This window comes from Cydia pomonella, chromosome 3 (genome assembly GCF_033807575.1).
Source record: "Cydia pomonella isolate Wapato2018A chromosome 3, ilCydPomo1, whole genome shotgun sequence".
Taxonomy (NCBI): Eukaryota; Metazoa; Arthropoda; class Insecta; order Lepidoptera; family Tortricidae; genus Cydia; species Cydia pomonella.
Window position 1 is genome coordinate 23,710,168 of NC_084705.1, and position 27,446 is coordinate 23,737,613.

General features: G+C 36.7%; 2 protein-coding genes across 2 annotated transcripts in view; one reads left to right on the top strand and one right to left on the bottom strand.

The window, feature by feature from the left end:
- Positions 1-1,395, top strand: part of LOC133516367 (uncharacterized) — a 55,670-nt gene extending 54,275 nt beyond the window's left edge. The window contains exon 5 of the mRNA XM_061849277.1: positions 949-1,395. Within this exon, the coding sequence (XP_061705261.1) occupies positions 949-993 (45 nt within the window). The 3' untranslated portion in view covers positions 994-1,395. The remainder of the gene's footprint in view (positions 1-948) is intronic.
- A 7,608-nt stretch (positions 1,396-9,003) lies between these two features.
- Positions 9,004-27,446, bottom strand: part of LOC133516366 (C3 and PZP-like alpha-2-macroglobulin domain-containing protein 8) — a 286,831-nt gene continuing 268,388 nt past the window's right edge. Inside the window, exons 15-26 of the mRNA XM_061849275.1 lie at positions 21,793-21,951; positions 21,127-21,324; positions 18,551-18,776; positions 17,487-17,775; positions 16,010-16,408; positions 15,696-15,805; positions 15,415-15,560; positions 14,363-14,555; positions 13,296-13,452; positions 12,438-12,589; positions 11,719-11,878; positions 9,004-11,639 (exon numbers count right to left, since the gene is read on the bottom strand). Of these exons, the coding sequence (XP_061705259.1) occupies positions 9,897-11,639; positions 11,719-11,878; positions 12,438-12,589; positions 13,296-13,452; positions 14,363-14,555; positions 15,415-15,560; positions 15,696-15,805; positions 16,010-16,408; positions 17,487-17,775; positions 18,551-18,776; positions 21,127-21,324; positions 21,793-21,951 (3,932 nt within the window). The 3' untranslated portion in view covers positions 9,004-9,896. The remainder of the gene's footprint in view (positions 11,640-11,718; positions 11,879-12,437; positions 12,590-13,295; positions 13,453-14,362; positions 14,556-15,414; positions 15,561-15,695; positions 15,806-16,009; positions 16,409-17,486; positions 17,776-18,550; positions 18,777-21,126; positions 21,325-21,792; positions 21,952-27,446) is intronic.

Here is a 27,446-nt window from a genome sequence, read left to right on the forward strand (position 1 = left end):
ATGTGTTCGTAGTTAGTTCATCATAACTAATTTTCTCTTAAAAGGCCGCCTTGCCGATAGCACTTGTGTTTACGACCTTCGTACTAATCGTACTCAATACATGTCTATTCACCAAAATGAATAGAACTACTCAATTGAGTATTTTGTTTATTTAATGTGTTTTATTATTTGTTGACAAGTATTAACGTAATAAAGTAAAGTAGTAAAATCAGATAGGTGATAGGTTTCAAGAAACGTGCAAGAAACGAAATGATTTGGTTATTAGCTATAAACTCGTTCACAGAGCGAAAAAAAACTTCGAATGAGGTTTTGTTTTACTATAAACTAATTTATTTAAGATTTTTAATTTTATGAACGCTGCTAGTTGTTTTTTATATGTGCCTATAGTGTTCTACTGTTGGCCCTAGGGTCTCCCTCCTCCCTTTCCACGTATTCAGTTTCCCACCAGTTCCTGCCTGTCAAAGGTATCAAGGTCATCTCGCTAACGCAGTCAAGGTTTGCCAGTAAAAAGAAATAGTGGGAATTGAAGATTAGATTGACTTAATAGGAAACGGTATGATAATTTTACGGTTCCTCATCCGGTTACATTTGTGTTTTTTGGTCACTCGGCCGACATGTTGTGTTGATGTGCGTTTGTGTTATGTTTGCGAGTGACTAAAAAGCACGTGAGTGAAACCGTAAAATTATCTTAATGTTAGTTTGTCTTACGATTACGACATTACAACGATTAGTAGAAAACGGTGATAACAAAACGATGATAATATTATTATTATTTACCGCCGAGTTTCTTGTCGGTCCCATATTGGGATAGCCTCCTACAATTTAGGAGGGATTTAAATCTTCTCGGGTCAGAGGTGTAGGGTTAGCGCCGGCGTAGCTTTATTTGACGTTCATAATCGAATTGTAATATGCCTACTTCGAAAATAAACTATTCTTATTTTGTTCCAGAAGCCAGATATACCCGCCTGGCTGCAATATGCCAGAAGGAGATGAGGAGAGTAACCGAAGCCGGGTCCTTCGCTAGAGCCGTTTCTGCATACTGCTAATACCATTTAATGAAACAATTGTTGTACCACCATAAATTACTTATCTTATCATATATCTCCTACTATTCCCGTATACCTATCAAGTACTTACATAAATACAATTTTTCCTTGATTCTTTCCCTGTTAAACTTTTATTATTATTATTATAATGATAGATTTTACACAGTAGTAAATGTTGGATGTAGATAAATACCCATTCGTTTCACCCATTCCGATTTCATTCTTAAATATTTATATAATATAAAATTAATTAAAATCATTTGAGAAGTATGAAAATTGAGCCTGGAGGTAACAGGACTATCAATGTAACGTTATGGAATAAAAGCAATTAAGAAAACGTAACAGTTAATTGTTAGTTTTATTTTAATTCATAAAAAAGAAATATTAATTTAAGAACGTAAACATAAAATAAAATGCGCCCAGCAATAAAATACATATATTTCTTTTCTGAACCTTACCTAAAGTACTCCATGAAATAGAATCGAGAAAGTGTAAGCTGGCATGCCTCCATTAACTCGAGAGATCCTAAACTAGAGAACGGGGCTACCCATTCGATGATGCTACCTATTGAATGAGGCTGGGTAATTTCTACCTAAGAATCAGAAGGGCGCCCGCCCCAATAGGGAATAATAATAAAGTACAATTTACGGAGTCATATTATCTTCTTAACTTTGTTTCTTGTCCGAGTCTCGTTCAGTTAATGAAAGTTATGATCCATTATTTCAGTTTACCTATGTTTATATACGTTATTAATTTGGAAATATTTCCATTTATGATACGGTAAATTATGAATTAGAAACATACCTATGTAATCAATCATGTAATATTTAAACACGGTGTTTCTACAACCAATAAGACTTTGAAGACTAATTTAGACTGTTGTTTGTAATTCGTTACAAAAAGGGTTTATACGGAATCGAATTTAGTATACTAGACTCTGAACTGGATAGAAAATTAGTTAAACTGGTATAATACCCAAGTAAACGCAAGCAGTATTTAATACAGTATGGTTATTAACTAAAACCATTTACTTAAACTAAATGTTTAGGTCATAATGAGTAATTTTTACCAACCACGAAATCACGAAATAAAAGGCTATTTCGTCATTTTGGCTGGTCTGACGTTGACATTTTCTATGGGGGAGTAAATTTTATTTTTCGTGATTACCGAGTTTGTTCAACAATAAATGTACTCAGCTGACTCAGTATGACTTAAACATTTAGGTTTTGTGTAAACGTTTTAAGTTAATAAACACACTGTATATCTAAATCAAACCAGCAACGCATTCAGAAAATCTAAATGCCTTGCGTAATTGGTGCTTAATTTGTCATAAATCTTGAATCAGATCAGGGTGCTTAGCCAACATACAAATCCGCTCCGCGCCGTACTTAACGCGGTGCTTAACGTTCCGTAGCGTAGCGTAGTTATCTACTTTCCGGTGGCGAATGCACTAGTCCCAAAACGCACTATTAGTCAATACACTCTAATTTCGAAAGCCCCTCTTCTCATAAGAAACTAGGCCCCAAAACACCATATTTCCAAAAGGGCCCATTCTCGATTTACGCCAGAACCATTGCTAACTAGTCCCAAAATACCCCAAATCTTGTACTACCTGTAGGCGGCGAAATACTTTTACTATCACTCGCCCATATTATGGCGACAGTGACAGTAGGGTTTCGCTCACCTACGGAGCGTTGGCTTTGGCATGTTGGCTATGCACGCTGATCAAAAACAGAGGGATACCGCGAACCACTTTCGAAGTGTTGCCTCTCTGTCGCACTTGTAAATTCGTACGTAAGTGTGACAGGAAGGCAACACGTCGAACGTGGTTCGCGGTAGGCTCTCAGAACGTTAACACATTCAGTGCCAGCGCTAGCTACGCGCTACGAGCGTAGCCGATAGCATGGGAAAATGCGTATGTGGCGAAAAGCCACTACGGATTGAGCGTCCGCCTGGCGAGTTGCTGACAGTGAATGCGTTAATTGACGGTTGAGCGGTTAACGACGTTAACAGCTCCATTTGATGCGATCTGTCCGATGCTCAATTTGCGTAACTGACTCCTCAGCTTACCTTTAAAATGACTAAGCTTCAAAACTACTTCATTATTTAGAAGCGGAAAGGAAGATTGTACTTATACAAAAACTTAATAGCCTAAAGTGAAAAATCTGCTTTTGAGCAGGGCTGAAGTAAGTATATTATCGAAACAAACGCGCTTATATTATGCAATGAGACTTTGTGTAGGTAAACAATCAACCATTTTTTTAGGTCAATAGTTTAAAAAACCGGTTGTATAATACCTACACAAAGTTTCTAAAATTGCCCGAGTCCCTTTTGTATAAATTGTTATCATTTCTAAATATTTTTGGTAAATATGAATAAGCAGCCTCTACTCGTGAAGATGTTTAGGTAAAACGTTTAGGTTAATGTAGAGACCTATGTAGCTCAAAACAAACTATTGTCCTGATCGAAAAAAATTTAGTTACTCTGCAAGCCAACATGTTATTTTTTTTGAGTTGTAATCTGAAAAAATAATTTTATTTCGCTTGGTTTGGACTATATTGGGATAGTAATATGTATATACCTACCTATATATGGTGCTAACAAATTAGGTACCGATATTTTAAGACATGGTACTTCACATTGAAACAATTAATTATAAATAGAAATTAAGGAAACTTTTTATCTTGTTATTATCTTGGCTTTTTTTAACTTTTTTTTCGCGCATAGTAGACTATTAAAAATAAGAAAAAATCCAGGGTTTACCAGAATCGGTAAATACTACGTATCATGATCCAATGTTAATCCCTCGATAAATTAGTTGCCTCCTTTTAATAAGAAAAATGTATATTTTCATAAAAAATAAGGCATGCAATGCAACAGAAATCATCATTTATTGCTAATCAAATGCAATCTAAAGCATCAGATGACTATGACATCTACGACTACTTGATCACATAGTGGGAAATTTTTATTTCATAAAATTCAGAAAATATTATGTCAACAAAATCTATGAGAGAAAGGAAAAGTAAACAAATAATTAAGAGTATTTTTTTACTTATTTGGTATTTTTTACCCTGAATATAATTTTCCGCGCTACGGTCTGCGGCGTAGCACGGTCTACCGCGTACGAATCAAAGTTAAAAAAAAATCCCAAATATAAAAACGACTAACTAGGCGCGCAAATAATATTTGTCTCCTATTTTCACCTAGAACTAACTACGGCAAAAGGAATATTTTGTATGAAGGAGCTAAAATATAATAACAGATTGCCAAATGATGTTAAGGACATAAAATTACAGTAATTATTTAAAAAAGTTCTCAAACAGCACATCCTTAATCGCTTTTCAAGTTTAGATATCTAATTACTATATGTAGTACCTTATTACTATTGCTATCGTATGCACACGTAATAAGTCCCGCGCCATTACAATATTAACCGGCCGATAAGCGTCATCCGCATCCATCTACCTCCAACCTAAAATAATGCCTTACCCTCATTCTCATTGTCTAACTTTGTTATGATAAAATAATTTGCTGATGTTTTCCTGCTACTCATATGCTTTTAGTGTTAAGAAATTGTAAATAGTTCTCTGCATGTTACTGTGTAAGCTACTGTAAAATGTAATTTGTATTTCTCATATCAAGTGACTTGTATTCTGTTTGAGAATAAATGTCTTAAACCATAAAACTTACATCTGTTGGTTCCGCGGCACTGTGTCGAATACTACTAATTAATTTATAATGACACTTGTGTGCATTATTTCTATCTATAATAAAGGAGGGTAGCTCGACAGATTTATAGTAGAATTATTTTTAAGGTAGGAAAGTGAACCTGCTAGAGTTTTTTAATGTTCCATGTATCACGGGTGTTACAATGCCAAGATAAGGGTTAACTGACAAGATGTTTAACACTTTCCGTCATGTCAACAATTGTTTGTTGTCGACAAAAGCGTACAATAGTAAAAATAAACAAAATGAAAATATTAGTCGTAAAACACATAGACTACTGTAGGTGTTAAAATAAATATAATAAAAGGATCTAAAGACACAATCTGCCTGCATCGTTGATAAATCAAAGAAATAAACTCCTATACATGTTCATCAGACTGGAAAACTCGTAAGAAGAGGAAATAAATCGAAACAAAACAGGTCAAATATCTGTGTTCAACCATTGGAATAAGCCTTTGTCATATTTCATTTTTTGTAAAGAAATCAAATAAAATCAAGCAACTCTCCAAAACGTAGAAAATAAGTAAAGTATATTTACGTATCTACAGAATGTTCACTCGCTAACAAATCAGTACCCCTAGTGTGAATTTATTCTATAGCGTGTGTGTTTAGAAACAGCGCGCCGCGCGGGACGTTTTGGAAACTCAAAATCCCATACAAAATGAGACTTAGTCTCATTTTATCACGTCACGATATCGAATAAATTGACACTAGGACTTAAATTGATTCTGAACAAAATCTTTTGAACTATGCTATCACGTTGCTAATCGAACTGGAATTCTGTTTTCATTACACTTGCTCGAAAAAGATCTTATTGCATGCAGGTATACTGAAGGACAAATGCGTGTATTGTTCCCGGGGAGTTATTGCTTGTGAAAAAAATAAAAGCTATAAATCCCGAGGAATTATAGCTTTTTAGGGTTCCGTACCAAGGAGGTACAAAAGGAACCCTTATGGTGCGACTCTGTCCGGCCGTCTGTCTGTCTGTCACATCGGTAAATATCTCGAGAACCACTTAAGCTATCGATTTGAGATTTGGAATAGTTATGAACAACGCTAACCCAGACAAATTTAAAGTATTATTTTATTAATTTATTTTTTAATACAAAAAAACACAAATTTAAAGTATTATTTTATTAATTTATAGTTAAAAATTAAAAATGCCCAATATGAAGAGAGGGCAAAATTTCAAAGTCTAGTAACTAGGTCAAGTGGAGTATCTATTTTGAAAGAGCTCAAATTGTACATACAAAAACATTTATTTCGTTTTTTTTTCATAGGGAAAAAAATTGGTTTATGAATGAAAATGTAAAAAAATACCCTCCCGTCCTCCTTTATTTCCGAAGTTTATTGACGAAAAATGATGAATTTTTTATACACATCGCGCAAATTAGTCAGACAATTTGCCTTTATAGTTACACGAGATAATTCAAAGTTTGTACGGGGAACCCTCGGTGCGCGAGTAAAACGAACTCGCACTTGACCATTTTTTTTTAATTGTGTCACTATTTCATAAAAACCTGTTAGGTACCTATACATAAGTTGTACTTTTAAAATACTGACGTTTATCATTTATTTTTATTGTTTATGGTAAACAAATTGATTAATTTAATAGCCATAAATTTCAATCGTGACTGAATGCTGGAATAGAACATAGAATATAGTTCTTGGCCTACGTAGCCTACAGATTCCTAGCCTGTCAAAGAATGACAATATGGCGAACGAATGTTTGAAATATGACCGTATTAAAGAATTATTTCGCTTAAATTTAGTTTTTTCTAAGTGTCATGAAAAACATTGTGTGTAACTTCGGTGGTAAGAATATTGCAAACTCGAGTCTTCGGCTGTCGTGCATTTAAAGACCTCGTTTACGAAATTTGACTTACGTCCCTCGTTGCACATATAATCTGTATTAGACCAGGATCTCTAGAACTGTGTCATATGCATAATTATTAGATTACATTTACAAATTTTGTGTTTACAAAAAAAAAATCTTTTTGAGTTTCAGTCGTTAGAAAAAAAATGTAAGTAATTGTTTGAAGGGGCGTTATGCCCATTTCTAAGGCGTTTCGCTTATGGTAATATATGGTCATAATTTGTCAAATAATACTTATCCACTTACCAGATATTAGAACAATATGTATTTAATGCACCTAAGTCAGGAAATTATCATAAATAATGGAAACTACTGTTGTATCTCTGGGAAAACGCGCATTTTTGAGTCTTAATGTTTTCCGAGCAAAGCTCGGTTTCCGAAATATTAGTTAATAAGCGTTGCATAGTGAGTCGGGGTAAGGTAATTACATACGGAGCGTGTCGGCGTTCCATTTTGTTTGAAATATTCTACGTTGCAAATACCTAAAGGTAAAAATTAATACCCATTAGGCCCGTTATAAACAATAAGTATTATTTAGTATGTATTCAAACCCGAAAGTTTAAATGTTGAACTTTTTTATACTTAGTAGTTTATTAGTTAAGAAAAACAATGTTTTCGCTGCAATTCCGCAGGTGATCACGAAACAAGAAATTTTTTAAAAATACATTAACTATTATTTTAACCACTAAAAAACGAAAACAGACATCGCAAACGAGCAATTCTTGTAGAGTATATCTTGATCTTTTCCCTCATATAAATTACCTTTCTTGTTACCTGGTCGTTATTTGCTCTTTCTTAAATGCTCAATATGTATTTATGTAGGTTTATGAAGTGTATGATTGTTGCTTAAGTATCTAATATATGTAGTTTATGTTGTGTCCACTCCAAGTGATTTTAGAATTTTCCAGAGTTTTGTAGGAGGACACTTATCAATGGAATCGTGTATATAACGCCGCCGTGCCAATCTACAAGCTTTGTTGCAGCGATTACGCAGGGATACAAAGGTCTGTAAGTTAGAGTCGGAGGGGTCGAGAACGATTCCTCTTAGCCATGAGTATTTTGATATCCGTAGTAGCGTTAGATTGCGTCTATTCGTAGGCGGACGTGGTAATCGTGGCCTAGAATTGGTTGTGGTGTGATACTGCGTAATCGCCTCTTCCAAACTTATTATATTTTTTCGGGTATCTCAGAAATGGCTCTAACGATTTCGGTGAAATTTGCTATATGGGGGGTTTTCGGTGGCGAAAAATCGATCTATCTAGGTGTTATCTCTGGGAAAACGCAAATTTTTTTGTTTTTATATGTTTTCCGAGGAACGCTCGATTTCCCAGATATTAATATTACGAGTAGTAAGTACACTGAAAGAAATGGTTTGCATAACTGTAACAAAATTTTGGTTACTGTTTACACAAAAATTGGGACTTGCGAACTATGTGTTATATGTTACAAAACCGTACGTGTTTGGCTATCAGTGTTCAGGTACTGGGTATACACTACAAAATAAGTTTGTAAATTTATGCAAAGTTTATTTTCTTATAACCGTAGTTTAGTTATTTAGTAAAGTTACAAAACCAGTTCGGCTATCTATTTTTTTCAGTGTAAGAATAGGCTTCAATTCCATCACTCAAATGAATTTAATTCAGTTATCTAATTAAAAAATTGAAGTGCTAGAGTAGACAAATCAAACAAAGTGAATGACTTGGTGTAATAATTTTAATAGTTACTATTTATGAATCTGTGTCAGTACATCAAAGTATCTTAACGAATATCTAGCTTATTTGGTAAGCACAAATACTAATTCATGTTTTCATTAAAACTATACATTACATTGTTGAAATATTTTTACAAGTTTCAAATTGACGAGAATCCTTCGCTCAAGCACCTAGTTTTATACAACCATACATTTATACATAGATAAAAAAAAACGAATATAAAATTAAATAATTAAAAAAACACCAAATACAATTCAATCCATTCAAAAATCTCACAAGAATACAAGGGAAAAATATAATAAAGTACATTACAGGTAGATACGTAACATTATCAATATTTTAATCAATTTGTGACTAGAAGAAAGCAGACTTAAAGGATAGACATAGTTAAAGTATAGTTAAAGGATACACACTTAGGAAGATAGTTATTGTTAACTTAACAGAAAGCTAACACATATATGATATTTTTATAAAGGGCAAGCATACATCAAAATTTTACTTAAAATCAGTCTCACTACAAACTGGAAATTGTAAGTAAACAACGGCAGCGGTAGCAATGGGCAATACGTTTCTTTGGCGAAGTGACATATTTCAGATTGATTTTCATATTAACTATAAATGCAGAAATGTTTTTTTTAGTGAGCTTCCAGTAACTTCGTTAGTATTTTAATGTAATCTATTATTTTTATGCGTTATTCAATTACAATTTCAAAGAAATACATTTAAGGTCTACGTAGCTAGGGTAAGAAACTACATTTTACATACAATAGATACAGAAGACGATAGAATAGACGGATGGAAATTCTGGGGCGTTAGCATTAATTACATTCTCTAGGACACTATTTTTATATTTATACTAAACGGTTAGTCTAAGAAAACTCATTGGGAATAAATCTTATTTCAGGTTACAGTCAAAATATTTTCTGTTTGGCTTTTGATATTTACAAAGTATAATTTCTATTTAAGGACTAAGATTACAACCGGGTAAATAGATCTATATAAATTCTAAAATTATCATATAGAACTGGAAAAAACGTCAATCTGTAGCCCTACGAGTCATTAGCAATCCTAGCTCTCTATTCATTTCAGCGTTTACTCTAGATACTTCTGGAAAACTACGAAGCGGTAGTTAATTTTAGTTTGGCAAGGTTAATATCTAAAATACTACAGGAATTGAAATAAAAGCTAATCTAGGGCTTTGAGCAATGGTTATAAACCATAGTAATGTCAGATTTAACTTAATTTTAAGTCACACAGCGCGCTTCTTAACATTAAAAACCTTATTATTAATATTTACATTGACACACATTAATCTCCTAAAGTATATAAACAATGAGTGCAAAATACATCGTTCTAACAATCAACAATAAGATTGAGTGCATCAGGAGTTTCTGAGTGCGTGTCGATCGGGACATCAAGTATTACCAACAATTTTAATTCAGTACAGGGTTTCGATAAGCTTAATGGCATCAGTGTGTTACAAAAATATTACGCTGACATCTTTGTGCCTTACACAATATATAACAATAAAGTTTATAATGACCGATTGTCATTTGACATATCTTGTTCATCTTTTGACTCATAGTGAGTAGAATTCGACATGTTTTGTGCAAGGGAATTAAGTCTGTTATGCACTTGTAACTTATCATCTAATTTGGAGACTTCAGTATCAGGTCCTTCTTTGAGGAGCTCCCACAGACTGTTTTTGTCCAAAATTTCAAAACCACCCCGATTTTCTGGAGCAATGTCAGCTTTAGGTACTCCAGCTAAAGTTTTTGAAGTCTCTGATATTGGTGTGGGTGGTATTTTATGGATTTCTTTATTGATCGATTTCAATGTCTTTGTGTAGTATTTATCTAGAGAAATATTTTTGTTTTGTGTGTTATTTATCTGGCTGTCCTCTGCGGTGTCATTCTTTTCACTATTTTCTCTGATATTGTAACTTGCTTTAACTGTCGGCTTCTTTAATTGCGTTTTTGTTTTAGGTTTAATAGTTCGGTCGTGCATTGTTTTAATATTCTTGTTAGTTATTGCAGTTATCGTATGGGGTACCAATGTTTTAGTTAAAGCAGAAGTAGGTGATATGGTTACATTAGGAAAATACCCTTGAGACGGGTAGATCGGCTTGGGTGGCGGTATTTCTGCATTTATATTTGATTTATTTTCAGTAATAGCCTTTTTATCTAAAAAGTCAGTATTATCATGAACCAATTTTTTGCCGACGTCGTCATTTGTGTTCAGATGTGTAATAGATTTAAGTGTTAAATCAAATATAGTAACTTGAGGTACAGTGGCAGTAGTGCTTACTACTGAAACACTAGTATTAGAAGATTTAATTTTTTTAAAGAATTTGTCTTGTTTGTCACCATAAGTTGCTTTTAGTGTACCTTTTCGCCTAGGGAGAGGTTTTTTCTTGATTTCTTCCTTTTTGTTAATTAATTTAGACATAGGCAGTTTTTGAACTACCAGTTCGCCATTTGTTTTTGGCGTAAGCGGTAATATATTATTTCTGATCTTTTCATCATGTGATTTATTTATGTACATAGCTGTAGGTATAATAATAGGATTGTCTGCTTGTTTAATATTGTTATCGCGTAATTTAGTATTTAGAATATATTGCGAAGTTGTAACTTGTCCTAGTAGAATTTCCTTTACAGATGTCGATTGAGTTTTGGCTTCTGATGTTGACACATCTGTAGTGATTTCATATTCTGTTATAAGCTTCTGTAACCGTTCTGTGTTAACTTGTTGATCAACAGTTGTTTGATATACGGTAGGTGTATGTTGTTCAGTAGTGACTTCTTGTTCGGCAGTTGATTCTAGCTTAGTAGTTTCCTGTCCAATAGAAGTTGTCTTCTTCATAGTATTAGGTCGTTCAGTAGAAGTTTGTTGCTGGGTCGTAGTCAAAATCTTTGTTGTAGTTACAAGTACGGGTCCTTTTTCAGTTTGTTTCTGGGCTGTTTTGTTATAACGAACAGCTTCATTAGTTCTTTTGAATTCATAGTCTCTACTACATATACGTCCACATTCACAAATATTATCGATATTAGCATTTGTTTTGAGGCTTGCTAGTTCTGTTTTATCAAACCAAGTAATGAAGTCGTCATCCGTTATTCCTCGTAGTAAAGGACTCCCAGGTCTTGCGTGGAAGAATGTTTCAACAGCGAGGTCAGGTCTAGTGGAGGGGTATATTTTAGCAAAAGCAGGGCGTAGACTGCTGATTATAAATTTCGATCTCGCTTCATATGTCACACAAACTGGACAGGTCGAACTTATCTGGAATATTTGAACAACAAAATTAGATGACGTTACAGTGACTCAATCGAATAAAAATACAACTACGTAGGTAACTTACATTAGCAAAGACGAACCACACAGACTCTCCTCTGGATCCATAGTGCAAATCAGCAAAAGTTGCTCCATCGAGTACGACTGGGTTGACGGAATGTAGTTCATAACCAGAGAATAGAGAGGCTTCGAGACGCAGAATTCCCGACCGTTCTTTACTTTTCCACCTAAAAATACCAAAAATGAGTTTATAAGATCATTTTAAATGTTAGTAAATTTATATTAATACCCTAGGTCTGATGGGCGCATAAATGCACAAGTGATAGCGATTTATTAAATATTGACTCACGTGCTATCGAAATCTCTACCGGGCAATTTCTAAGTCATTATAACATCTTTAAGAAACGAGATTTACGTTATTAATTAAGAGTGTGTGTTTTTATCACTTAATTTCCTACCGTTTCCATTAATTCGACGACATCTAAGATAAACTCGAGGCACAAACAATACTTTAAGATTAAATCTAATTATCACTTAATTTTATTGTACTATCGATTATAATTTAGAATTACTTATGAATAATGGTGGTATAAAATGTTATTTTTTATGGACATCAACTTAAAAAGCAAATTTTATTATATAAATTATATTTTATTTTATTTTATTTAAATTTTATTTAAATTTTTAAATTTTATTTTATATAAAGTCAAACCAAAATTGCCTCCGGTAGACCGTGGGTAGACCGGGGTATGTTTATATTTCAAAAGTGATACTTGGAATATTTACCGGAAACACGTCTTGACAATTATAGTTGGCAGATTTCCTTGTAGATCTTCTAAGCTACTTCTTTCGGGTCGAATCTCCTCAATGATAGCAGCCTGTATATTTAGCAAAGCGTTTTCTGGTTTCGGTGAATACGTAGAGTATGCTATGGTACCCTGCAATAAAATTTAAGAATTATGTTTTAGAATAATTAATAAGCATTATTTTTAAATAAGTAGACGCACTCTCTAACACTTTTGCAATTGATGCGTGCTCAATTCATGTATCTTTATCCCTTCTATTATATCTGATGTCGAATTTACCTATACTGAGGACTATAGATCATGAAGAAGGAGACGCAAATTGCAACAAAAATTTTTCAATAAGGATTAAGTATTACATTTTCAGGTAAGCTAGTGATTGGATGAGTATAGATCGTGTCAATAACGACGACGCGTGCCTTGACTCGTATTGTCATGTTATTAAAGGTTAGATTTGACAAATATGCGCGTCATTATGGATGACACGAACTATATTATAATAAAGTATATCATAATGTGACGACCTCCGCTTTTCAGATAAAAAAAAAACATATTGTTAACTTTTTCGCCGCCACGTCAATGAAGTAATCATCAACGCCACGTCAAGAATTGCACGTATACAAACCTGAACAAAACCACGACTTGATATGAAGTCATGGTATGTGAGGCACGAAATGTACTGACTTTATATCAAGTCAATGGCGGCGAAAAGGTAAAGGAGCCTAAATATTTAAACGTAATTTTCAAAACTTGGTTCTTTTTATCATTTCTTCCAAGGTTGCGTGAAGGCGTAAAGTGAGAGCTAGATATATCACTTGACTAAATGGTAAGGGTAAATCACCTGTACTGTGGCACAACCAGCGCCGGTGGCATACACGAACACTTTAGTGGGCAGCCCCGGCAGCTGCAGTGGCCGCGGCGTGGAGCGCGCGCGCAACTCCAAGGTGTCCGTTAGCTCCATTCCGGCTGTTGCCAGCGACACCGTAAGCGCGCGGTGTCTATGACAAAAATAATTGTAAAGTTTATCTAGAATTGCAGTGAGTTACGCCATGACGTGAGCCACTTAATTTGACTTAATTGTCTTAATGACAATTATATACGGTTTGGCTTTATCAAAATTAAATTTATTAAAGAAATGTGCTATGGAGTTTAGTAGCTGCAGTAGATGGCAATGTCCGGTGTCAAATATGTTATAGAAACTGGATCGTCAAGCATCAACTTTTGTCAAATTGTACGGAGCCGTACAGCACCATCTACATATATCACCTGTCAAATTGAAGGCACGATATTGTCTTAGACTTTACACACCTTGCTCAGTCAATTTTATATAACTTGTCTGTCATTGTACTTTGGGTGGTACTGGTTTGTTTTGACTTACTTGTCTAAGCCAGCGCAGCGTACTACGCAGCTGTCTTAGTGGCCTAGTACGAGTAGGCGAGGCTCGGATGGCGCTGCAGGGTTTATGCCCGGTAGTGCAAGAACCGCGCGTCCGCCTCGCCCGACGCCCGTTTTGTATTGCTCCAATGTTACTACCTCTGTAATAGGGATCGGTACAGGTTTGTTTCGTACGACTTACTTGTCATGAGCCAGCGCAATGTACTACGCAGCTGGTAGGCGAACTGAGATAGCGCTGCAGCTTACCTACTTAGAGTACAGGAACTGCGCGACCATCTTGCCCCAGCTGCCAGGCGAGACTGAGATGGCGTTGCAGCCTACCTACTTAGTATACAGGAACTGTGCGGCCATCTTGCCCCAGCTGCCTGGTAGGCGAGACTGAGATGGCGCTGCAGCCTACCTACTTAGAGTACAGGAACTGCGCGGCCATCTTGCCCTACGCCCGCTACGTATTGCCCCAATGTCACTGTCTCGGTAATAGGGACCAGTACAGGTTTGTTCCGTGCGACCTACCTGTCATGAGCCAGCGCAGCGTACTGCGCAGCTGCCTTAGTGGCCTGGTAGGCGAGGCTCGGATGGCGCTGCAGTGTAGAGGCCCGGTAGTACAGGAACCGCGCGGCCGCCTCGCCCTCGGCAAGGGCGCCGCGCGCGCAAGCCGCTAGTAACACCCGTACGCCCGCTACGTATTGCTCCATTGTTACTGCCTCTGTATATATGAAGATCAAAGTGGCATTATTGCTTGTCATTATCAAGCTTGAGAAAATTAAGTTACCACTAGAGCTTATTCGAATATTTAAGTATTGGTATGGCAATCAGGTCAACCACGTCAAGTGGAGGGACGCCATTTCGGATGAGTACAGATTAGAGTGTGGCGTGGTACAAGGGGAATTGAGCTCGCCCACACTTTTTAATCTGTACGTTAATGAGCTTATCGAAGTACTCAGTAGCCGCCTTGTCGGTTGTCACATCGATGGGGTTTGCTTTAACAAAATTAGCTACGCGGACGACATGGCGCTACTGAGTGCGTCCGTCGGGGGGCTTCGAGAACTCATAACTCTCTGTGAACAATTTGCCACTAGTCATGGCCTATAATATAACGCCAAAAAAAGTGAGATTATGGTTTTCAAAGCAGGGCCGCACCGTAGCGGTGTGGGCATCCATATCCAATGTGAAATGTGAAAACCAGCATACTCGTATATGACGAGTCTTTTATCAATTTAAATATCTATCACGTGCTGAGATAGAGTCAGACCAAGCTAACTCGGCAGCGATTTTGATAACACAGATTGTGCATTATTTTAAACGTCATTCTGTGCTATCAAAATCGGTGCCGAGTTAGCTTGGTCTGACTCTAACAATAAAAGCTTCATCTTCAGTTTTACTTCTGTATTCAACTAAGTAGCTAGTTATACACTCTGACTTAAGCAACCATAGTTTTCGCTTCTCCGCATACAAACACACGCTCCTTGCTCTATTAACCTTAATGCGTCTTTGCCTTTCTCATTTATAGCATCCTGAGAAAGAATAACAGATCAACTATAAAATACCTAATGATATGTTTTTACCGTATGATGTTGTCTTGATACTTCTGGATGTTTCTTCCAAGAGCCAATCAGCAGCATCCTTTCTGGGCGCCGGCCAACCGAATTCGCCTTCTTCAGTGGTCGAAGCGTTCCTCAGAATCAATAACGCCTCAGGAACAACTGGACTCCTGTAAAACGAAACAAATAAGAATTAATAAATTCAAAGACCAACACATTTTAGTACCTCAGTGGAAAAAATAAGTCTGTATAGAACCAATATAAATCTGTAGATCAATAAAAACACTAGTTTCGTTAAACATTACCTTGCCAATACAAGTCCCAGTACTGTTGCCGCGAGGGCGGCGGGAGATGTTAGATTATAAACATTCTTCTCTAAATATGTTTGCGCTCGTTTTGCGATTTCTGCATCCATCTAAAATGATAAATTCTACATTAATCAAGCACAGAGGTTTAATTTGAAATTTAAACAACAATGGAAATGGAACCAAATATCACTTATCTATTTCAAAAAATGAGGCAGTTATACCAGCGTGAAGACCGATCTAGGCATAGTTTTTAAAAGTCTCAATAAAAGTGGTCACAAAAACTCAAAAAACACAGTTCATTATCTATTTACCTGACTTTCCACTCCGACTTCCAGCAAAGCAACTAACGTCTCCGCAGTAACTTCGACTCTTCTTTCCCATTCAATTTCTTCCTCTGTCATATTGCCGTCTTTGTCATAATAGTAATACTCATTCACATCGATGTCTTTGGTTGTGCCATTTGTTTTGGTTACTTCTGATGGATAATAATCTACTTCTTTATCTGCTGCCATAGGTGTGAAAGAACCGTCAGGATTCTGCCTGTTTTGAATCCACCTTTTAATAGACTGCAATAGATCTGGGTCGATTGGATAGTAAGATTGTATTTTTGTAAGGATTTCTAGAATTTTGATAGTCGACAAGTGACTGCTCATCCCTGGGTGCTCACTAAACGAATTGTCACTTTTGCGGAATGACAGAAGGACTTGAACCTGAAAAGATAAATTTATATTTTATTTTATTAAAAAGTTTACCTTATTACGAGGATGTTATTCTTTCTTCATACTACTAAGTGATTCATTACTTGATATTGATTGATAGGTAATCGGTCGTGATATTATGCGCGAGTATACGGAGCTAGCTTAGCATTGCGTTTGTTAGATAATAAGTGACAAAGAGAGACCTAGGTAATATTTTTCGGCAATACGAACAGTAATAAAAAGTAGTTAAACTAATAGATAATTAATTTTGATAACCGGAAGTACACTTTGTATATTTTAGTTTCGATTAGAGTATTGTGATGTAATAAATTATGAATAAATCTTAAATGAATTATCTTCAATTATGAATTGCTATAACAGTAATTATGAATTGCTATAACAGTAGTTTAAAGTAAGTTTAATTAATATAGATAACCGGAAGTTGTCTTGGTTGTTTTGTACAAACTTAGTTCGAATGAAGGTGGGGATTTTAGCACATAATGGGCTGTCCACCAGTGGAGGGGACATTCTTGCTCTGACCGTAGCTGGAGACGGAAGTCTAGGAGGTTAAACTCCACACCTTCAATCTATTATTTTACCTTTGTGTCGCATTGTGATATTGTTTAAAGCGGATTTTATGTAATACGTGGTGATCTGGATTTTGTGAAATTGGCAGTGTCAGAATACATGTAAGTAATTTAAATAAATATGTTTTATTTCCAGTAATATTTCTTTTTATTCTAAATTTATTATCCTCCTATTTAACAACATAAATGGCCCTAGATACATTGTTCGAATTGAAATATAATTAAATAGCTTACGTTTACTTCTATTTGTTTCACAAGCCATAAATAAAAACAAAATAGATATCTCCATAAATTTTTCTATCACGTTCATGACCAAGTCACAGCAATGTGGCATCGTCCGGAGTGTCAGACGAGCATGACCGCGTACAATTTCTACTTTACCGTAGTATTACTTTTCTTGCCACGTTTTTATATATTAATAGTGTCTTTTGTTTTGAATCCAATACTTTCTACATATTTACTGGTTAATTTGCAAATAATGAGGAGGCTTTGTCACATCGTACCTGCTCCGGCAACTTTTTCAATATCCTGTCCCGTTCAGCATCGTCAACCAAATGCGGAATGTGTTCTAACGCCAATAGCGGGGCCAAGCTAGCAGCCGCCGCGGAAAGTTGTGAGTCTCGCCACACCTCGGACCACTGGTCGGTTGGGTCTGACTGTAGGCTATAAAGGGGAAGGTGGAGACCGCCGGAGACTAGGAGGGTACCGCTAGCGGAGCCAGGGACCACGCCGTGAGGCAGACCAAGTTCTAATACTTGAGAGAAGCCGGCCTCTTCGTTGAAGTTCCATATTCTGGAAATTAAATTGGAAAGTGCGATTGTTTAATACAGAAAAATAAGCGTAAAGGAGCATACATATATGTGTCAGTAAAATACATACATTTGAAATACCAATTAAGGAAAGTATACAATTCGTAAAAGTTTTGTCATCAACTTATCTGAAATCGGTTCTGTTGCCTCATAACGTATTGAAGCTTGAACTTCACGACACGACGAGTATCTGCTTCCAGCGACCATACCAGACGCATCGGCTGCGTATATAGATACAACTAGGGTTGCATAGGTTAGTAGTATCTATCCTGAAATCGGCCTTGTCTGAAGCCGACGAACTTGACGCGCGTGTCGGTAGCTTACGCCCTCTGGTACATACAGCCGTGCGCCTTCCCACTACACTCACCAGTCTCATCCACAATCTCCGCATCCACATATTCGCAGTTTGTTGTTTCGGGATGTTAGGCTATACTATTATAGCTATAAGTACCATTAATAGAGTTGTATGTGTTAGTAGGTATCTAACCTGAAATCGGCCTTGTCTCCCCATAGCGCACTGAAGCCAACGAACTTGATGCGCGTGTCGGCAGCAAACGGTCACACTCGTAGCCTCCATTCCGAGGACGCAGCCCCAGGCCTACAGGCAGCTGCGCACCTTCCCACTATACCCACCATGACTTCGCATCCACATTTTCAGAGTGCTTCTACGTTTGTTGATTCGAGATGTAAAGCTTTACTACTATAGCTTTTAGTGCCATTACTATAGTTATATGTGTTAGCAAGTATTTGTATCTAACCTGAAATCGGCTTTGTCTCCCCACAGTGCACTGAAGCCGACGAACTTGACGCGCATGTCGGCAGCCAACGGCCACACTAGTAGTCTCCGCTCTGAGGGCGCAGCCCCACGCCCCACGGACAGCCGCGCGCCTTCCCACCACACCCACCAGGCGCACCACGACTCCGCGCCCGTGCACTCAGAGTCGTCTTCAGTTTGCTCGGCGCTAGCCAAGTGTACGTCGTAGCCTGTAAGGTTTGTAGATATGTATTATAAATAAAATTGAAGTGCTGGAGTAGAAAAATTTTTTTATAGTTGGCATTTGAGTACAAATAGTTATTCATATAACACGTAGAACAATAATACATAATAAGGATCTCGTAGATCCTGTGGATGAGAGATCAGCCCATTATCCATCATATTAATAGAATGGTAAACAGGGGAATAAACGAGCCGCAACTCAAGGGGAAACGACCTGGATATTTGGCTCAAAGGAAACATTTTGCTTTTATACATAAGAACAGAGTGAAAAAATCGTTTTCACGTCAGCAGCTCGAACAAGGGTAATTTGCTGCTTAAAAACAGTGAGCAAAATCGCATTTTGCTCACCGAGTGAGACAAAATAACATTCAAGTGACCTTTAGATTCGAATGTCATTACAACGTCCGGGGTCTAATACAAGTTCGAAATATTTGGATTCTATTGTCTTTATCCCTTTCACGTTATTAGCAAAAAGAAATAGACAAAAAAGTGCATACGTAATTCAACGATATATTGACGGTTTATAATAGACCCCCGAAATAAGTCAGACCGTATCGTTCCAAAACACCCTACGAGTCTTCATTCGTAATAATTAATTAATGAAATAAAAGTTTAAAATTTAATAAAAACACCATATTTTACGTATTTTATTATACAATCAAAACAATGAACTTATACAAATTTACGCAATTGTTACGCAGTAAATCTACTTGCGGATACTACAAATAGTAGTATCCGCAATTTGGACCGGATCTTACAAAGTTTTTTTTTTACAAAAAAAAAAGTTGTCGATTGAACTGTCAATTGATGTTCGTTAATTCATTATTTTCGTATTATTTTATTGAAATTTCTTTCGTTTTGTTTTATTGCAGTAATTAAAGTTAATTGTTAGAATACCTTCAGAAAACATGAGTGAAATAGTGATCCGTCCGTCTGGATTGCATTTTTTCAGGTTGTATTTTTTGATAGCTGACTGACGTGAAAAATTTTGTGTACTACACGAGATCAAAGTTATTTACATCTCGTGCGCTTTTGAGTCCCTTACTACGCTCAAGATTCTAAATTAGATTCACTCGCTACGCTCGTGAATCTATTATACAATCTTTCGCTTGCACGGGACTCAAAACAAGCACTCGAAGAAATATCAAACTTTGCTCTCTTGTTGTACAAATAACTATTATACGCCTGTTAAGTTTAATTTAACTCATGTAATCAGTTAAAAGTGTAGCGGTAGTAGGCAAGTCGAAATGTAAATACTCTGGGGATCCCATAGCAATCCAGACGGTGTAGAGTCTTAGGTTCCTCTTAAACAAGACGAAGAATAAATATAAATACGTAGGTAGTTGTTAGAACCGAATTGTTGGAACTCGTCGTCGTGGCTTACTACTCGAGCTATGTGTAAAAGCTAAAAATTTTTTTCCAAAAGATTAGGATTTCTAATTACTGAAAGTTTGCACTTTGATATTTCTCCCATAGGAAGCAACGATTCATTTTTAGGGTTCCGTAGTCAACTAGGAACCCTTATAGACCCTTTTAGTTACACCATGTCCGTCTGTCTGTCTATCCGCCGCTTTGCTTCATGATCGTTAGTGCTAGAAAGCTGCAATTTGGCATGAATACATAAATCCTACATGGCGACAGAATGGTAAAACAAAAACTAACATTTTTTTTTTTGTTTTAATACAATGATGTGGGGAATTATTGGATAGGTCTTTTAAAATGAATAATGGTCTTCCAAAACCATTTTTAGGTAAACAGAATATTTTCGGAAATAATCACCTCGAAAAAAATGTGCCCTCCCTCTAACTTTTGAACTATGGGTATGAAAAAAATGGAAAAAAATCGTAAAATAAAAACGAAACTATAGCGAACATGATCGGTCCAACCATTTTTGAACTGTTGCAAAAAGTCTTCTCTTCTCAGTAAAAAGACGTACCTACAAAGAGCTGCGATGGTACTCCCTTATGCTTGTAATGTACTTGATACTTACACACCTTAGCCCCCCTAGGCCTTAGCCTTAGGCCCCGTTTAGCCTATTTTGTAGGAATGCTAACTACTGAGCCTTACATTGAGTATGGCCCGACATGCTCTTGGCCGATTTTTATACAGATTTTTCCAGGCAGATCACTATTGTTCTTGCCTACTATAATGTCCTCCTTGTCTTTGGAGCAACATAGTCGAAACGTTAAATGCTCAACATAGTCGAAGCTTGAAATTGTGATAATATCAGGTAACTGAAACGTTCATCACGATATTTCCCTCTAGCAATTCTTCTCGCTATGTGCGCGGCGCCCTACGATACGGTATATATCAAATACATGAAACTGCAGTGCTCACCATGCTTCCCTCTAGCGATCCACACGCGGCTCCTTTCAAACACCACACGATACATGTCATCATTAGGCTCGCGTACAGAAGACAGCGCAACGTGTGCGGCGCCCTGTGCACGCAGCTCCAGAACTAGTCCTGCGCGGTTGCGCGGCGCTGCCACCCACTGCCACTCCCACGAGCCTCGGGATGATACCGCTAGGTGTTCTGGAATTTGAATTTAATTTGGCGTTATAGATTATTCCAGTACTGATAGTAAAATACAAAACATTGGCAGGCTGTATATATGTACATTACGAACTTAAAATATGCTTACGACAGAATAAATATTATTATTATACGACAGAATGGGTACTTTTGTGAACATCTGTTATTGGCTATGTTTTCCTTTCAATATGCTACGTATTACTTTTGTATGGAACAAGAAAAAATATGGGGGAAGAAATGTCGCGCTGCTATAGAACATTATAGCCATCAACGGCGATGCGAAACCCAATAACGGGACGGAAGGAACGCCGCAACAAGCATCTACAACAGATGATGTGCCCAGTGATATGATATGTATTGCCTCAAATTAAAAAATACCTACAATTATTGACCAGAATAGATGTCGATGCCAAACATTGCATAATTAATCGTTGAGTATGAAATGTATCAGTGCAAGTGGTCACTTACCGTTGGCACAGAAATATGCGCTCTGTGTGTCGCTCCGGTGCAATCCTTCTGGCAGAACTAAGACGCTCGCGGAGCGGATGACTGAGCCCACCAGTGTCTCGTTGTTGAATGACGAGTACGACACGGAACAGTTGTCGGCGCTGTAGCCCGTCACTTCCACTGGAAATAAAACATATAGATGTTTAGAATTGTTTTTTTTTCCAGAAAATGGTATTTATATTCGATCAGTAGGTAAATAACAAAAAAAAATGTAATTACGAGTATATTGCCCACCGGCGTTTTTTAGGGTTTTTTTTATATAGGCTCCTTACCCTTGTCACGCGTTCGGGGCCGACTACAGTCGAGGCCGAACCCTAAGCTGCAGGACAGCCCAAATTGGTTCGGGCCCCCTGACTAGCGCGTAAAACAAAACCAAAACTATAAATGTTTGCAAGAATTTGGTGTTTGGTACAAGCTTTTATCGCTGACTTTACTTTTCTTTCCACGTGCAACTTTACTAATACTCAATGAGACAATTCTAACAACCCCAAGCATAATTACTTTGCGTTATCACAAAGTTCCCATGGCCACCTCCATCATGTCATCATAATATTGCATTATCATCTAAATTACTAAGTGGGTCTAATTTAGCTTTAAAAACAAAAAGTTATTTTATATTTTTTCATAAATCGTTAATTTTGCTTATGTGGCAATAATAATATATTTTATTTTATTTTAAATCTTCAAAACCCACACGAACAAATTAATATACATACATACATTTGTATATTAAATTGATATACAAATACTCCACTGAGGTTACGTCTCTGATACAGCCTACCAGTTTTCTTTTATATTTCTTAGGACTGCTGTTGATGCCTCTCGCCTAGTATGCATGAATATGAAATTAATGTAAAATAAGCTCAGAAATTCGCGCTTGATGGCGTATTTAAACGATTGACTGCCGTATTCATCGCAATGTCAATACACCCTTTGAAGGGTTGAAATTCAAAGCGAATGGAAGATTACCGCTTACAGATTTCCTCGCTATAATCGCAATGGTATAGTAGAAACTGTTTAGTATGTTTTAGAAGTATAACATGCCACGAGAATAACCCGCGGATAATTCCTATGCTTGCATTTTTGTACGGAAATCATTAATTTTATAGATTTTCACATACTCGTAGTCTTTAGAGCTCAACTAATTAGATAGATAGATAGATAAATCATTTATTTGGCAGCTGCAAAAACACACAATATATAGTTTAAATCATCATAAAGAACACAAATTATTACAGGAACAAAATAAAAATAGCACAAGAAAATTGAGACAACAAAATAGGCATAATTAATAAACAATAAAATAAAATTACCTACAAAGCTTTTTGGTTCTGCCAGCTGAAGAAAAGTCCCCCTAAATACGTATTAAAACCTTTTACCTTAGTTTACCTATAATAAATAATAAATAAACTCTAAGAGATCTCATCCTCCCTCCGACTCCCATTCCCGTTCCTATTCCAACTCCAACCCTTATTCCTAGATTCCTACCTCCATTCCAACGTTCAGTCCCAGTCAAAGTGAAACCAAGTGCCCTCCAGTTGCTGTGCCAGTCCCAGTCGGAGGCCGGTCAAAGTCAGAATCGATACAAAAACCATGTTTGGAGGAATCCAAGTATTACATTGCGATATTAATTAGATTTCGTACTTTGAAATGCCATTCAAATCAGACGAAACCAAATATTTAACTTGCTTTTTTTAAGTAGGTAGCTATCAAAGAACCCTAGTTCAAGCCGCTTTAGGGAAATAAAACCTTTAACTTAAGCACCAAATTTCTTTGACCAAAACAAAATTTTGCGATGGAACTGTTTCATGGCTTCAAGACCTTGGGGTTTGAGACCTTCTTAGCACTTTTATATATGCGCAAATTGTCACATTATTAAAATTTAAGCATGCCTTTTATAGGGTAATTACCGTACCTTAATTCGTATCGTATTTTTACTTATCGAATCGGACGCGCTACACGCGCAGGCCTATACCAAAGGTTTGGATTTGGTGGAAGTACTCAACAGTGTACCCCTTATATGTTAATTGGCCGCGCCCGACTAAATCCAAAAATCTTTTCTTGGCTGCTATATTTACGTGATTTCAGAGAGCATCCGCCATCCGTTCTTTGATGTCTGAGAATACTCGTGCGTAATTGCGTATTTACGTTTCTATTATTACAGGCTTTCATTTGTGCAGATAATCCATACCATAATAATTAAATTATGAAATTAAATATGTATTGTGTAACAAAATAATAGAGTGGCGGTACCTATATATTTTGTGGAACTAAAATGGTCACGTCAACTTTTGTCAAAGTTAGGTACCGCATACATTGGACCTTAAAGCGAATTATTCTACCTAGATAAAGCTTGAAAGTCTTAAATTTCTTCTCTTCGAGTTTATAATACGATATCATTGGATACACATGTAATTCTAATATTAATCCTATGGTATTAAGTAAAAAAAAACTATTTCTTTTCTTTCCATGCTCTTTTCAACTTATTACCAGGAAGCCAGAAAACAATTTCTTTTCTTTCCATGCTCTATTCGCACCCATTCTCTGTAGAGGATTTTTATTTCTATAGTTTATGATAGGTACCATTTTCTCCTAACGTGAGTTAGAAGCTAAAGCGGAGACCAAAACTTAGGTACATATAGGGAGGGTGCATAAACTCTGGGGGGCACAGGAGACGTCAGATTTTTGGTGCGAGGTGTAAATGTGAAGTTTATGCTTCCAATATAGCCCACAAGATGGCAGAACCTACTATGCACAAGAAAACATACGAGAAAGGTAGATGGCAGCACTTGCTTTGGCGTAAAGTATCAATGTACATGTTTATGTTTCCGATTCAGGCCAGAAGATGGCAGACCTTCCAACGCGCACGGTCCCTATACAGAATATTTAAAAAAAGGGTCAGCTGTCAACAGTGACATACCACTTTTGACAGCTGACTGATCATGTCCATAACAAATCGAAATCAAATGCATAACCTGATTACAATCAGAATAAGTCTATCAGAGATTTTTACACGATTAATATTTTTATACGCGTTACATTTTTTTACTGTACAGTCACGTCTGAAAATATCCATACGGAAAAAGTGCCAAAAATATGTATACACGACCTTATTGCCCATATATTAAGGAAGTGTATACATATTTTTGGCACTTTGTCCGTATCGATATTTTCAGACGTAGAAGCAGTGGGGTCTCGGCTCCGTTCGGCTCAGCGTTGCAAAGAGCAATTATTAGGGTTGGCATAACTTGACGTTCCTTTGCGTCATAAGCACAGGTAATATGTATAATGACTTATGCAAATATTATTTAAGTCTGTGGCATTGCTTGACGTTGGCAGCGCGCAAACTTGACAACCCTAAATCTCTAAATAGCCGAAAGGGACAGTACCATACATTAGAAAGGGATTCGTCCCTGAATCGCTATTAAAAATTTGGTTTTCTAGGAAGTGTCATTTTTGTACGGTAGTGCTATTATTTATTCTGTGGTACGAGTAGCATGTTTTTATTACAACCTGTATTAACTAGCTAACTTGTTCAATGACCAACATATTTGTATCAAAGTCCTACTTCGGAACTGAAATCAAACGGCAGTTGGTAGCCGTTTTCGCTATCTGTTTCTCGTTTGTCCTACAGCCCGGGGCTATGAATGGGCTCTACAGGATACGGCCGTATTGCTGAGGTAATAGAATCTAGCAGGTTTATTGCCGACCCACACTTGCGATATATACGGGAAAGCAATTCAAAGTTGACTTTTATATTAGTAGATTTTGTATTATTTCCAGCGTGTATATTATAAGTATCTAAAGAAAAATATCCTAACGCAAAGGGTGTGTTTGTGATGAACAACAGATAAGCGATACCTATTTTTATATTCAGGCTTGATCAAGGCTAGATCGTTATCGGAAATTGAAAAATGTTAAAGTTGGTTGGTTCAAGACGACGAAAAGTTTAATAAATATAAAAGAACATTAAAAAAATTTAAAAACCACCGCAAGAAAGAAAGGCAGATTTTTAAAATATCAAATATAATACCTGTCGTTGTGTCATCATAGTCGATTGAGTAAATTTTAATATTTTTTATTTTAATTATAGAGATTGATGGAAACGGCACGGTGGTACGTGAACCGCGATGCCGTAAATCTCCATGACGCGGCGCGTGACTCCGGCCCCAGCCACACGTCCACGGTGCGGCACCGTCGCCGTGAAACGGCGCGGCAACGCAGAAATTCAAGGCGCCGCACCGTGGAAATAAACGGCGACACAGTGAAGGGTTTTAATCTTCCATCAGCCTCCTCACCCATCAACCATCACCTATTAGTTAGTAAACGAGACATATTTCCTGATTAAAGACTGATATGTATTAAAGACCTCAATCATTCAGACGTATCTTTCGAACCAATGCCTTTGAATCTCAATTATAATTTATGTTATATAAATCATAGTTTGTGTAGTTTTAGCTCTCCTTTGTTTCATATTTCCATGGAGCGCACCGTGAATCTCCGCGACGCAGCGCGGCGGCACTGTGAGTTTTACGACGTCGTGTATATCCACGGTGCGGCGCCGTTAATTTTTGCGTTGCCGAGCCGTTCCACGGCGACGTCGCCGCGCCGTGGACATGTGGCCGGGCCCTCCGTGAATTTCTGTGGCGCAGTCTAATTTTCACGGTATATAGCTATTCATTTCTGCGGCGTCGCGTCATTTCACGTTGACGGATCCGCGTCGTGGATACAATGGCCGGGCCTATTAAAGTCGTTGAAATGACGCTAAAATATCGCTACGGGGTACCGCTAAGTATAAACTATTTAGTTATAAAAATAAATAAATATAAAATACTAAAAAAATCGCATATTTAATGTTATAAGTATGGCTTGGATTTCACATTGATTAAATTTTCCTTTGCAGAGCTTATCCAATTATTGGCTTAAATTGCCCGTTAAATCGCAACGCACTGCTCGTATCCAATCGATGCCCGAATACGTCAACAAGTTATCGCAATACTGCAAATATCTATATGCATAATTTACAAATTTGCATCTGATGATCTGCGTACTGGATTCAATCTAAATGCTAATTGAAGCCACGCCGACGTTGACCAGGGTAACTTAATTAAACGTAACCCGCGGAGATATTAGGAGAGATAATAATCTGACATAAATTTAATTAAATAATATGTAACAATTAACCCTGATTAAACAAAAAGAATGAGACTTAAACGACACGATTCGGGTGTTATACAAAAATTTGATGCACGTTTTTTCTTTTAATCTTTGTGAGTAAATCATTACTTATAATAAATTCATGACACAAGCTGAAGTATGACGCAAAGAGCATATAATCACTACGTGGTATGATCTTTATTTTAAGATTTGTGTTACATATGTTAATTTATCTAAAAACATGAACGGCAAAATATACCGATATAACTTTATTTATTTAAACTTTATTACACAAAGATATACAATTATGTAGAAATGGCAGACTTTACTTTACTTTGACTGTTAGAATTCAAAAGTACACAAGCCATTTCTGAGATAGTACAGCATCGTGTATAATTTGAATCTCAAGACGTCTATTAACAATATTATCATGCATGAACATTAAACAAGGTACCAGC